This window comes from Cervus elaphus, chromosome 18 (assembly GCF_910594005.1).
Source record: "Cervus elaphus chromosome 18, mCerEla1.1, whole genome shotgun sequence".
NCBI lineage: Eukaryota > Metazoa > Chordata > Mammalia > Artiodactyla > Cervidae > Cervus > Cervus elaphus.
In genome coordinates, this window is record NC_057832.1 from 25,486,021 (window position 1) to 25,499,576 (window position 13,556).

The 13,556-nt window shown below is 41.3% G+C and overlaps 1 protein-coding gene across 3 annotated transcripts in view; it reads right to left on the reverse strand.

Moving 5' to 3' along the window:
- COL28A1 (collagen type XXVIII alpha 1 chain) overlaps positions 1-13,556 on the reverse strand; it is a 184,656-nt gene that overhangs the window by 73,579 nt on the left and 97,521 nt on the right. For all 3 annotated transcript variants that reach the window (XM_043871678.1, XM_043871677.1, XM_043871679.1), the window contains one exon: positions 1,710-1,778. In XM_043871678.1, the coding sequence (XP_043727613.1) occupies positions 1,710-1,778 (69 nt within the window). The remainder of the gene's footprint in view (positions 1-1,709; positions 1,779-13,556) is intronic.

A 13,556-nucleotide genomic window follows, 5' to 3' on the forward strand; every position in this document is an offset into this window, starting at 1 on the left:
TATAGATCCCTGGGGCAGGTGAATATTAAAGTAATATTAATTGATATTAATTAATATTAAAATAATTTTAATTTAATTAATAAAGTTAATAATTTTTAAATAATTAATTAAAGTTAATATTAATTAATATTAAAGGGGCTTTAATATTAAAGCCTCTAAGAAATTCCACATAGAAAGATTAGTTTAACTTTGTTTATCCCAGAAGTTCCCTAATTAGCATTTTGGTGAAACAAACTTTCAGGAATCCTGAGTTACAAAGTTACAGTGTAGGTCAGTCTTTTCCTTTCCACTATGGGAAAAATTACTTTTTTCTGATTACAAGAAGAACTTATTGGGGATAAAGTAAAAATAGTAGTGAAAATTACAATGAAAAAAAAAATCAACCCATCATTCCATCACCCAGTGATAACAACTACTAACATCTCAGAGGGATCTCCATCCATTTAAAGGGATCTGTATGGTGAAGAAATAGCCCACTGTCACAATGGAGTTGATGGACAGAAAAAGGATAAACTAAGAATCTTGGTAATTCTAGGATCCTCAGTCAAATCTTTGATTCACAAAGCTCTCTCTCTTTCCTCTCTGAAAATAGGATTCTAATTCACTTCTGTGCATTTTGGCTCTGAATGTACCTGTCTGTAGTTTGAATTTGTGATGGGTGGCTCACTGAAACCTGTTTTCCCTATGACTATGCCTAATATTTCTTTGTTATTAAGTCATTAAGTCGTGTCCAACTCTCTGCAACCCTGTGGACTGTAGCCCACCGGGCTCCTCTGTCCATGGGATTTCCCAGGCAAGAATACTGGAGTGGGTTGCCATTCTCTTCTCCAGGGGATCTTCCTGACCCACAGATCAAACCCTTGTCTCCTGCATTGGCAGGCAGATTCTTTACTGCTGAGCCACCTGGGAAGTGGTATTTCCTTACCTGCCTCTTTGAACAAATCAAAGGAATATTTGTTGAGCAAATGAATGAACAATTAAAACAGAGCTCCTCAACCCCAGCATAATTAACATTTTGCGCTGGATGATTCTTCACTATGGAAGGCTGTCCTGTGCATCCCAGGCGTCAACCCACTAGATGCCAGGAGCCCTCCTTCCCCAGCGGGACTTGCGCCCAGAATGATTCCAGACACTGCCAAAGGTCCCCCTGGTGGAGAGGGGAGGACAAAATCTCCCTCATTGAAAAACACTGGATTAAAGGAATAGAAGGATAAATGATCACCAAATTGGAGGTGACAAAAGGAAGAGAAGTAGAGTGAGAGCAAAGGGAGCCAAAGGAAGTTCCTCTCGGTTTCTACGGGGACGACAAATGAGACTCTTGCGCTGGGGCCCTGACGGAGTAGACTGCACACAGGACACAACAGATCATCACCTGTTACAAGGTGACCTGAGGCCCCTCTGGCCAAAGTAAACACATGCTCCTTAATGTTAGCACAGCCTCTAAGGAATCTGGGACTATTTTGAGCACTTTGCAATCTCTTTTTAAACAGGCATTAACTTTCTAATTTCTTTGGGAGGAAGCAAATGACTTTATATACTTAAATGTTCTATTTTACTGAAAGTTCACATGATAATGAACATGTAAGGCCCTTCATCAGTATCAAGAAAAATAAGTCAACATGATGTGAGCACTTCCTGTGCATTTAATGTTCCCTTGGTCATCTGGATGGTACCTGACCCTCACCCAGAGCACAGACCTGCGGACTCACCTTTGGCCCTGGGGTTCCTATGCCCCGAGGCCCAGGGGGGCCTGGAGGACCTCTGATGCCAGGATCTCCCTGAAAAAACACAATGAATGACAAGTTGTTGATGTAGGAAAATGCTGTGTACCATATTTCATGTAAAATTTCATATAATATTTCCTATGAATTTTCATATTCAGAAATACACTTTAAGAACCCAAACCCTTGAATTTGACTAAGATAATAATCTTTTCTTCCAGATCATTTTTCTATATTTGATCAACAGAGTGTTATCTCTCTTTGTTTTCATTTCTCATTGCCATTTATCAAACCAGATGATAGGGGGTTCATTTCAAAGCAATCAAGGTAATTAGCTTCTTGGCAACCTTAATATATACTTTTTGGAACTCGCTTCTTGGGATTTTGGAGAAGTAATTACTGCCATTGTGAAGACAGGGAGAAAGAAGAGACAAGAATAATAATTTTTTAAAAAGCATTAAAAGTTATAACCTTTCTGAACTAGTTGTTCTTACATTTTTACGCAACAATGATTATGCTACTTGGGCTCGAGATTGGCTTTAGGACGCTCCTTCCTCTAGAGTGGTTGTGAGTACACAGTGGGTTCTCTCAAGGTTTCAGATTCATCAAAGCATGACGTTTCATAATAGGCAACCACCACCAGGAATAGGCTTCCCCGGAGGCTCGGTGGTAAAGGATCTGCCCGCCGGTGCAGCAGGCCCGGGTTCAGTCTCTGGGTCGGGAAGATGCCCTGAAGGAGGACATGGCGACCCACTCCAGTACTCTCGCCTGGGAAATCCCATGGAGGAGCCTGGCGGGCTGCAGTCCACGGGGTTCGCAAAGAGTCAGACACGACTTAGCAACTAAACAGCAGCAACAATCACCAGAAAGGTGGTGGGGTCTGACCGGTGGGGCAGGTGGTTAGATCTATTTGAGGCGTGAATAAGGGAAGAGACGGAGAAACGACGACCTCTTCATTAATCACGCTCAGTGTCCCCAGTAGTGTGTTCTGCATGTTTTTATATGATACTTGGTATAACTTAGTATTCACAAAAATCTTTCTGATGACTAACTTCCCTAACTTCTCTGAACCTTCGTAAATTCATCAGACACATAGAAAATCGTATCTACCTTTCATGGAAATGACAAGGAAGGCAGACACAGAATGTCATGCTTCTATCATCTTGTCTAGCATACAACAGGCACTTGGTAATTGATAACTCCCCGCCCCTCCCGTTGTTTTTAAAGAAGGAACTGAAGTTTGCCCAAAGCTGCACAGCTATTGAGAGGCAGGGCTGGGAGGATGTGGAGAAACAGAATCCGTGTTTGCTGCTGGTACAGCTGCTTTGGAAAATAGTTTGGCAGTTTCCTTAAAAGTTCAACATAATTTTACCATTTGATCTAGTAATCTCACTCCTAGGTATATACCCAAAGAAAGTAAAAACATATGTGTACACAGAGACTTAACATATGAATGCTCTTAGCAGAATTATTCATAGTAGCCCCAAACTGGGAACAACCAGAATGTCCATCAACTGGATAGACAAAATGTGATATATTCGGCAGTTAAAAGGAATGAACAATCGCTGCACACAACAATATAGATGAGCCTCAAAAACTATTCTTAATGAAAGAAATCAAATACGTGAGACTACATATTGAGTCCATGTATATGAAATGTCCAGAAAAGGCATATCTATAGAGACAGAAAGTAAGTCAGTGGTTTCCTGGGGCCAAGAATAGAAGCACGAAAGGAGGATTAACTATAAATGGACATGAGAGATCTTATTGGGGGATGAAGATGTCCTAAAACTGATTTGTGATGATGGCTATATAACTTGGTAAATGTACTAAAAAAACCATTCAATCATACACTTAAAGTAGGTGAATCCTATGACATATAAAATATGCCTCAATAAAGTTATAAAGAAAGAAAGCCTCGAACCAGTCTTTGAACCTAGACTCCCAAGCTCTTTGCCCTAGGTTCTGTTTTGTACACATCCTAATTAGGAGCTAAATAACCAGCTTTTCAACAATTCGAAAATCACAGATTATAAGAAATGATTACATTGTTTATCTAGAAAAACATCCCATCTTTTATTTAGCGTCACTTTCTATTTACAAACCTTAAAATATTTCTATAGGAAACAAGGCCTAAAAAATGGGGAAGACCTTTAAACTTTATTATTGAGTTAGTTCTTTTATTCCCTACTTTTTAATTATAGTTTTCCCTTTTGCTTGCAGGCATCTTTTATGATTCTGGTCTTCTACCTCCATCTCTTCCACTTTTCTTTAGCTGCTTTTGAGACCACAGATACTAGTTCTCTCTTTAATACCTCTCTACTTCTGATTCCCAACTTTTAATGACCCGAAGTTTCTCTGAATTTAAATGATCATGCCTGTCATCAAGAGCTCCAAGTAGAGAATAAGACCTTGTCCTGTATTATACACATTTCTATTATCTCTTCTTTCTTGTGTACCTCTGAAATATCTTTAAAAGGGATATCTATAAATTCACCAAGTAAGGGTCTCCAGTGATACCTGACCAGTTCACACACTTGCTCCTTTTTCTCTTCTATTCAGCTCCCATGACCTTCACCCTTTAGGAATGTCTGACAGTTAAATACAATAGAACAGCTGCCCCTGAGGACACCTTATTGCCCTCTGTATATCTGAACCTTAGCCAGTGAGCTTTAACAATGTGATCCATGTCATCTGTGGTACTCCAGTGTTTACCTCAAACAAGCTGCCCATCTTTTTTTCTGTATAACTGTTGACATATAGCAATGTCTTATCTATCAGAGTAGTCTTTTGTAATCTCTTGATCTATGCTTTTATGAATCTGATAGACTTTAAATCAAGTCTTAACACATTCTGCAGGTATTAGAGTTGGTCAGTAACATATTTTAGGGTAGTTCCTTGGTGTTCATGGACCAAATTCTCAATAGATGGGAATAACAAGCCCTTAATGAGCTGTGTAAATCCACATAGACCATGTCTCTCTGCTCTGGTGGGGTCTTAGAAATGTAACCTGCCTTTTGTTCCACAGCATCTGTCCATGCTAGCCTTACAGCACCAGGTGAAAGTGCTTAAGAGGACTGTGGTCAGGACTCATTTCACTCCTGGAGAGCCCCAAAGGTACCCAAGAGGTGCATGTTCTATGATATTTTTAGATATGTAGTTTTATTGTCAGTGGATAGAGTGACATCCACAAGTAAGAAGACTTACAACAGGTACTTGCAGAGCTGAACTTAGCTTCCCATGCAGGAGCTGAGGTTATTGGAGCCTGCAGAGGGAGCTCTTGCATTAGGAGATAATGAACAGACCTGAAAGCTAATCCCGGAGTTGCCATTTGTAACTACAGCCATCAATTTCATAAATTTACAAGTCCTACCCCTCCCTTGTCATCTCCACTCCCTCAAAAAAGAATAACTATTTAGAATGTCTTCAGCTTCATCTTGGCCCACAAAAGGATTCTAGATGAGGGATACTCCTTTTAATTTCATAGAAAATGGCCAAATTTAGGACTTTCTGCAGTGCTTCCAAGGGTGAACTTAGCAAATGATTTAGTAAAGGTTTCACCTAGACCATAACCTTGCAGAGTGGTTCATTTCAACCTCTTTAAAATCATGCATAATTTTATGATGGTCCTAGTAGTCATTCATTAAACCTTTTACATTTTAAAAGAAAGAACAAGAAAGCAAAGGCACTATCGCATGCATTTTCCCTTTAGCAAATATTTTCTTTGGTTAATATTAAAACAATTATAGTTACTTTTTAATAAAATCTATAATAATTAAAATTTATTTTTCTCATGCGTCATGTACTTTTTATTCAATATCTTATCTGAACATCATTACTGTATTCTACACATAAGGAAACTGAGGCTAAAGAGAACATAGAATTTGCCAAAAACCATACAGCTGGAAGCAATTCCAACCCAGGTCTGACTCCAGAGTCCATCTCCTAAATGATGGTGACTAGAGCCAGAGGCCGGAGAAGGTAATGGCAACCCACTCCAATACTCTTGCCTGGAGAATCCCATGGATGGAGAAGCCTGGTAGGCTGCAGTCCATGGGGTCGCTAAGAGTCAGACACGACTGAGCGACTTCACTTTCACTTTTCACTTTCATGCGTTGGAGAAGGAAATGGCAACCCACTCCAGTGTTCTTGCCTGGAGAATCCCAGGGACAGAGGAGCCTGTTGGGCTGCTGTCTATGGGGTCACACAGAGTCGGACACGACTGATGTGACTTAGCAGCAGCAGCAGAGCCAGAGGCAATGTGCTGACTTCTCCCCAGACCTGTTTCCAGCTGCTATTTAATGCAAAGACCATGGCTATGTGGCTGTGAAAGTCCTTTGCCTATACTGAGTCAATCATACTCTCTCAAAAAGAAAAAAAAAATCTCGATTTTAAGATTTCCAAGAGGTCCACACAGCCCACACAAGCACCCAGCTGTCTCAGGCGTCCCTTTCCCTCACCCTCTTTTGCCATCCCTCAGTTCTGTGGTTTTCCCCAGTATTTCAATTGGTCTCTTCCCAGATCCCCTACTTACACAAACGCTTACTCTGTTTTTCTATACTGCATACACTTCATTTGGCACAGTAATGTGCACTGGGGCTAGTACTATTTCTACTAATACTTGTGTGTTAGAATTCATAAAAACATCTTATAGACATGATTCCATCCACTTTGCAGAATAACCCTGTGAACTAGGCTTATATTCCCAAGTGACAGATGAGGAGGCTAAGTCTAAGGGAGATGAAATGACTTGCTAAGGTCACAGAGTTCATAAGTGGCAAGGATTTCATGTGGGACCGTGATAAGGAGACATCTGTCATATCTTTTATGTTCTATAGGATTTAAGTACAATATCTGAGACTAAGAGACAATCTTAGAGACAAAACAGTCCATTAGACTGTCTCCACCTTCACATATTAACAAAGCTCTAATCACCATCTCTCCCTTTGTGCCAATTTAATTCTCTGTCACTCTTTGAGAGGCTGTGGAGTAGGTTGCAGTTGTTCTTAAAGTGATTTCATGCTTTTCTACTTTGGGGGCAATAAAAAGAAAATTGAATTCACTGTGAAAAGAATTAGCCTCTCAAGGATTTTCCCCAAAAAATGGTCCTCTGAAGAGTCCACTAAATGAAAACAAAAGATGATTGAGTTTTAAAATAAGGTAGAAGGAATCAAAGTGATGATGAGCAGTTGCTTAATGTTTCTTTTTATCTGGCTTTTAAAGAAAATTAAGATATACCTACTGAGGCTCCAATTACCACAAACATAAGCAACACTCTGGAATGAATTATGTAATGAGTTTGTGACTCCTAAATACCTCACTTATGGTTGCCAGGATGACAATGGAAATTTTAGAGGCGTTCTTCTAGGCTTATGGACAGACAACCCAGTTATTGATAATGTGAATTAATTATTGACGGGGCCATTGTCAAACAACTCAATCACTTTCCCCTGACACCCTTTAATAATGAAAAGGGAGACAGTAACAATGACCAGCACAATTCTTAAGTGGATGGGAAAACAAGAAGGTGTTAGAAAACAAGATTCAAGTCACTATAACATTTCCTGTAGTGTATTTTCCCAGCTTTAAATGTCAAAGCATTTAAAATAATTTCAGTTCTCTCAAATCAGTTTCTCTCCTAGAACTTTCTTTTATTACAGTATAATTGGTTTACAATGTTGTGTTAGCTTCTGCTGTGAAACAAAGTGAATCACCTACATGTATACATATACCCCTCCCTCTTCAGCCTTCCTCCCACTCCCCCACCCCTAGAATTTCAGTATTCGCTACAAAGCAACAGCATTTTAAAGTCCGTGATAACTTAAAATTTGCTGTAGGCTCTAGCGGGGATTTGTTGTTGATGGTTTCTTCATTTTCTCAAAATCAACTCATCAAAGATGAGCAAATTATTTCCCTGTGCCAAGAATTTCATTGGATAGGGAGAGCCTTCTTATTTAGTTAAGTTAGAAACCTTGAAAATAGAAATGTTGACAGTGCCTTTAATGTCAGAGAGAAGGCTCTCTTGTGCTGATATTCAATATAATTTTCCACTGGGGGAAAATCCCTGCATGATTAAAAATAAAAAATGTGTTGATGGTGACATGGGTGTTGAATGTTAAGAGGATAAAATGTGCGTCCTTCAGGCTGAAGGGAAGGTATGTATGCACTCCTGGGAAGAGAAATGCAGAGCTGGGAAAAGAGTGAGGAAAAACGAAAGTTATAACTGAAAATGGTAAGGTAAACGCGATTATGGCTCTGTTTGCAGAGATCATGCATAGAACTGAATTGAGGAGTAACCTTGAAAAGTCACCTAGTCAAGTGATCTTTTCTGACATCTAGAGGTCAAACTGCCTGGTATTTAAACTTGATATGGCTCTGGCTTTAATTAGTCCCGTTTTTGAGCTGATTGCCCTGCCTGTAGCAATTTTGCAGTCATATTATAAACGGTGGGTTTCTTCAACTCCAATCTGGAATCACGGACCCTTCGTATCAATATCATTATGTCTGTATCCCAGGTCAGCCCTCCTTGTCAGACAAGGTTCAAAATGGAGCTCCTTGTCCAGTCCACGTCCGCTGATGGAATCCACAAATCCCTAGTGCATCTCTGCGTGAATCGCTTCTCTGTTCCACCTCTGCCTGTTGGTGGTATGCACATACGGGAGCCATTGCAGAGAACAGAGAGGCAATTCAGACGCTGGGAACATTTTTAGAATAATGATACTCAGTGGAATTTCACATAGACTTGCATTTTAATTTATGAGTATGGCTCACTTTTGTCAAATAAAGCATGTGTTTACAATACTCAAACATTTAAAGCTCTGGAAAACGTTGAACTCTTTGGGGTTTGGGTTTATGCCTCTGCTGAATGTTTACATGATTTAAGTTTTGACAATGGAAAAACTAGAATGGAAAGAGAGACCACCTAACTGTACCCTAAACAGTGCTGAGGTAGTCGGAAAATGGACAGTATTGAAGATTGAGCATCTGTAGATCAGGACAAGTCATTCCACCTGCTCTGACTTATTAATTCACCTAGTTTTCCATTCATTCATCCATATTTATAGTCTCCCTCTGACACTCAAAATAGCATCAACATTGTTCCGATTGTAAAGGGGCACGTCGTTCAACCTCTTTGGCTCTTGATTTCCTTATCTATGAAATAAGAGAGTTCTTAAAAATTCCATGATAGTCTGGAAATATTTAGGTCAAACATAATATTTAGGTAGTATATAATTATAACATATAACAACAACCACCCAACAAGTCTTTTCTGCCCAGACTTGATTCCAACCACTTGATGGTTAAAAGATCCCTTAAGAACTCCCCAAACCAGGTTAAAGGTTCTTTTTGCAATAACTGGCCTCAGTTATACCGCCCCAAAGCTTTGGGGAAGGCCATGGCTTTCTCTGTGATGAACTGGCACAGGGATGGGGGCCGAATGAGCTGAGAGGTGCCTGATGCGATGCCCCTGCCCTTCTGAGCCCAGGAGAGGCACTCTTCATAGTGCTCTTCCAGGAGGCCAAGAACAAACTCGCACCCTCAGAGATTGACATCTGAGGCCTCAGCCTCAGCCCTGGGTGATTCACCAGCCTACGGGGGTGAAACATGCAGAAGCAAAGAATTATCTGGGCTTCTCAAAAGATAATAGAGTTTATAGACCGAGAGTCCCCAAATCACAAAGGGTCCTCTTTGTCTCTTGTGTGCATGCTTGAGGAGTGAGTGAAAAGTTGCTCAGTCATGTCTGACTCTTTGTGACCCCATGATTATATAGTTCATGGAATTCTCCAGGCCAGAATACTGGAGTGGGTAGCTGTTCCCTTCTCCAGGGGATCTTCCCAACCCCGGGATCAAACCCAGGTCTCCAGCATTGCAGGTGGATTCTTTACCAGTTGAGCCACCAGGGAAACCCAGGAATACTGGAATGCGCAGCCTATTCCTTCTCCAGTGGATCTGCCCAACCCAGGAATCAAACCGGGGTCTCCTGTATTGCAAGCGGATTCTTGACTAGCTGAGCTACCAGGGAAGCCCTGCGTGCATGCTTAATCATGTCCAACTCTTTATGACCCCATTGACTGTAGCCCATCCATGGGATTTTCCAGGCAAGAATACTACAGTGGGTTGCCATTCCCTTCTCCAGGGGGTCTTCCTGACCCAGAGTTCGAACCCACATCTCTTGTATTGGCAGGCAAATTCTTTACCACTGAGCCACAAGGGAAGCCTAGTCTCTTGGGGTCCAGTCAAGAAATGCAGGCAGTGTAACGCAGGATCTTTGAGCTTGCCCTCCCCATCAGTGAGCTGACAGTTTGGGTCCAGGGACCAGGGCACTGGGTGAGTGCTTCCTACTGGACAAAATCCAATTGTCAGTTCCTCTTTATGGCATGTTCCAAAGTGGATTTTAAAACCATATCTACTATCTCCTTGGAAACTTGTAGTTTTTGTAAGAATTTTAGAAATCTCTCAGAAGCCCTTGTCAAAATTTGGAGTACATTGAAGGGAAGTGTACGGAGAAGTACTATAACCACTAATGTCAGATGGAATTCCTTCACTTGGAAAAAAGCCATGGAGCACCACAAGGTTGCAAGATGTCAGGGACTGCTTTTTATATGTTTTGAAACATAGATGCTTTGATTCTAATGTCTGTGTCATATGCTAAACACATGTGACCTTAACTAAATATCTCAAAGCCCACCATAAATTAATCGTCAACCTTAATGGCTTCCTCATTTCAAAACACATTTCTTTTGTAAGTTAATGCCCTAAGGCCAATATTTTAAGGTGACAACACAGAATTTAAATAAAAAACATATCCAATATATATGTCTATACAATTATACACACATGTGCGTGCACGCACACAAACCCACACATTTCCACACACAATTCCTCTGCCATTTTAAGACAAAATAGAACAAGAGGAATTTTGCAGACATTTGAGTCCTATGCTTTTTCTACCATTGGCAACCTTAGGTGTTTTGAGAGTCTCAACTCCACCTTATTAAACCAAAAGGACAAAATTAAGTGGAATTAGACTTTTCCAAAAATTTCCTTTTCTTTACCAGCTTCTGTTGGGCTGTGTGGGTAGCCAAAAGTTTTCTTCAGGAAATAAAAAAGACACATAAAGACTCTAGGGTGTCTATAAAAGAAGAGAGGTGGTTTTGGAAGTTATCAGAAACTGCTGTTTGCTTTTGGAATGTCCTTGATTTTTAAATTAATGATCCAAGTTCTTTGATTCTAAGAAGAGCGTGCACTCCTGCTATTTCCTTCCAGGGCTAGAGGCGGGCAGGATAACACACCTCCCCAACTTCCACAAGAAGGGGAGACAGGAAGAAGGAAAATGCAGCTGGGAGGGAGGTGCGGACAGAGGCAGGTCCTAACAAACATTCCCGCCTCCCCTCAGTAGGAGTGAGCTGGAGGATACCGCCTCCATTCAGCTTCATGTGTGAATTAATAGACACAATGGGGTCGCAAAGAGTCAGACACGACTGAGCTACTGAACTGAACTGAACTGAACTGACATGAGTTTTGGGCTTCCCTGGTGGCTCAGTGGTAGAGCATTCACCTGCAGTGTAGAAGACGCAGGAGACCTGGGTTCAGTCCCTGAGGTGGGAAGATCCCCTGGAGAAGGAAATGGCAACCCACTCCAGTATTCTTGCCTGGAGAATCCCATGGACAGAGGAGCCTGGCGGGCTACAGTCCTTGGGGTCACACAGAGTTGGACATGACTGAGCATGCACGCACGTAAATGAATATGAGTTTCACTTGAGACACATCTTTTGGCAACATGCAGACTATTAATAACAACCAAAAATAGGCAGGATAAACTTTTGAAAGAATGCCTTTTTTCCCCCCTTAAAATGTATATGAAAAAATACAAGGGACTTTGAAAGAGAAATGACAAATGAACCCATTTAGTTTTAGTCTATATGTTAAATAACCTGACACGGTAGAACATTCACAAGAATAAAAATTTTTAAGTGCTCACTATCTGTGCTTAAGTGTCCACCTTTATTATTACTGCTAAATGTAAAGTAGTAGTACAATAGTATAACTTAATATAATACAATGTATATGTATACAAAATATAATAATCTACTTACAGAAATGTAAATGGTTATGTGTTTCCATTGGAATACAAACAGTCCAGTTTATTTAACACACTTTATTTCACACATACCATATTTCAAATAGGAATAAGCTCGTAGTTCCCTAACTAAAGGAATATTCAGTGTAAAAACAGAGTTTTTACCAGTGTTTCACTTAGCAGAAAATAACGAGGCTTACATATTAAAGTTCCTGTATTTTTAAATCTTAACAGGCACTTTGCCTTAAAGAAAAAAGAATATTTCAATGCCCCAATTCAGATAAGGATAAGATCCAATGCTGAGTCAGATGCCAGAACCTTGGCAAAAGCACCTCGAGTGTCTCTTCCCTGCAGAGTCTACTCAGCGCCTTCAGACACATCTCCCCTGACTTTCCTGATTACCCTGAGAGACAGCCAGGCAGGACTCAAGACCTCCTTGAGGGATGAATTGAATGCCTTGGGTCTCCAGTCTTTCATTCTACCAGGGAGAGGATGAAAGGGTACTCGCCCCACAGTACAGAAGGAGCATCACGGTGGCAGCACTCGCAAGTGCCACAGCAGAGACCAACAACTCAAGACAAAAAGTGGACATTAGGCACTTACAACCTCTTTCTTTAAAAGGCAGCATCTTAACAACTAAATGTGTAGATCTATCTCTAAGGAGAATTTCTCTCTGTGGGAAAATATTGATCATTCACTCATTATTCATTCATTCAACACGTTAAAGAGTTCCTTTTGGGTGGCAAGCCTAGTTCTGGAATCAAGAATTTAGTGCAACAAAGAGCCGGCCTTCAGGAAAATTGATACCCTTGTGAAATATGCAGACCAGGAAATAAGGAAGTTGATTTCAGAAATTATGCATGTCATGGAGGAAATACACCAGGGGATATGATAGTGTTGGGGGAGGGAGGGAGGGAGAGGAGAGAATTGCCTTTTATATAGGTGGAGAAGGAGGTCAGACTTGAGACCTTGAGAATGAGCCAGCCTGATAAAGTCAAGGTCTGGAAGCAGGAGGGAGCTGAAGGAGCCCAGGTCAGTGAGGCGGGAGGCAGGCAGCAAGGGAGCAAAGGACAGGAGCTGCGGCCAGGTTACAAAGGGCCCCAGAGAACATGGAAAGTGGGTGCAGCTTGCTCTCTGTACAGAGAAGCCACCGGAGAGTTTTCTTCAGAAGGAGAGGGGTGTGATCTGATTTTTGGCTTCAAAAGATCACCTTGCCTGCGAGGTAATAGAAGGGCAGAGGTGGAGGAGGGAAGACCAATGGAGAAGTTGTTTTAACAGCCCAGGTGAGAGATAGTGGTGATCTCCTTGGGAGATGCAGCAAGAGACAAGTAGCCAGAGGCTACAGAGATATAATTTTGAAGGTAGAACTGACAGATTTGCCATAGGACTAGATGTGGGGGGAAGAGAGGGGAAGGAGGACCAAAAATGATTTAGGTGTTGTGGCATTAGCAAGGAGCGTGGGTAGCACCACTTCCAGGCCAAGGGAGTGAAAATCAAAGGCTTTATTTGGGATATTAGGTTAGAGATGTCTGTGAGAGATCTAAAAGGAGACGTCTGGTAAGAAACTAGGTGTGTGAGACCAGGGCTTAGAGGAGGGAAGATAGACATTTGGAGGCCATCAGTGCGTGCACAGTGGTTAATGCCATGGGATGGTACGAGGGCACCTAGGCAGGAGCGTGACCAGAGAGGGCAGGGGCCTGAACCAAAGTCTGTCCTTGTGACTGGAAGACAAAGCGGCAAACGAATGCAAGCGT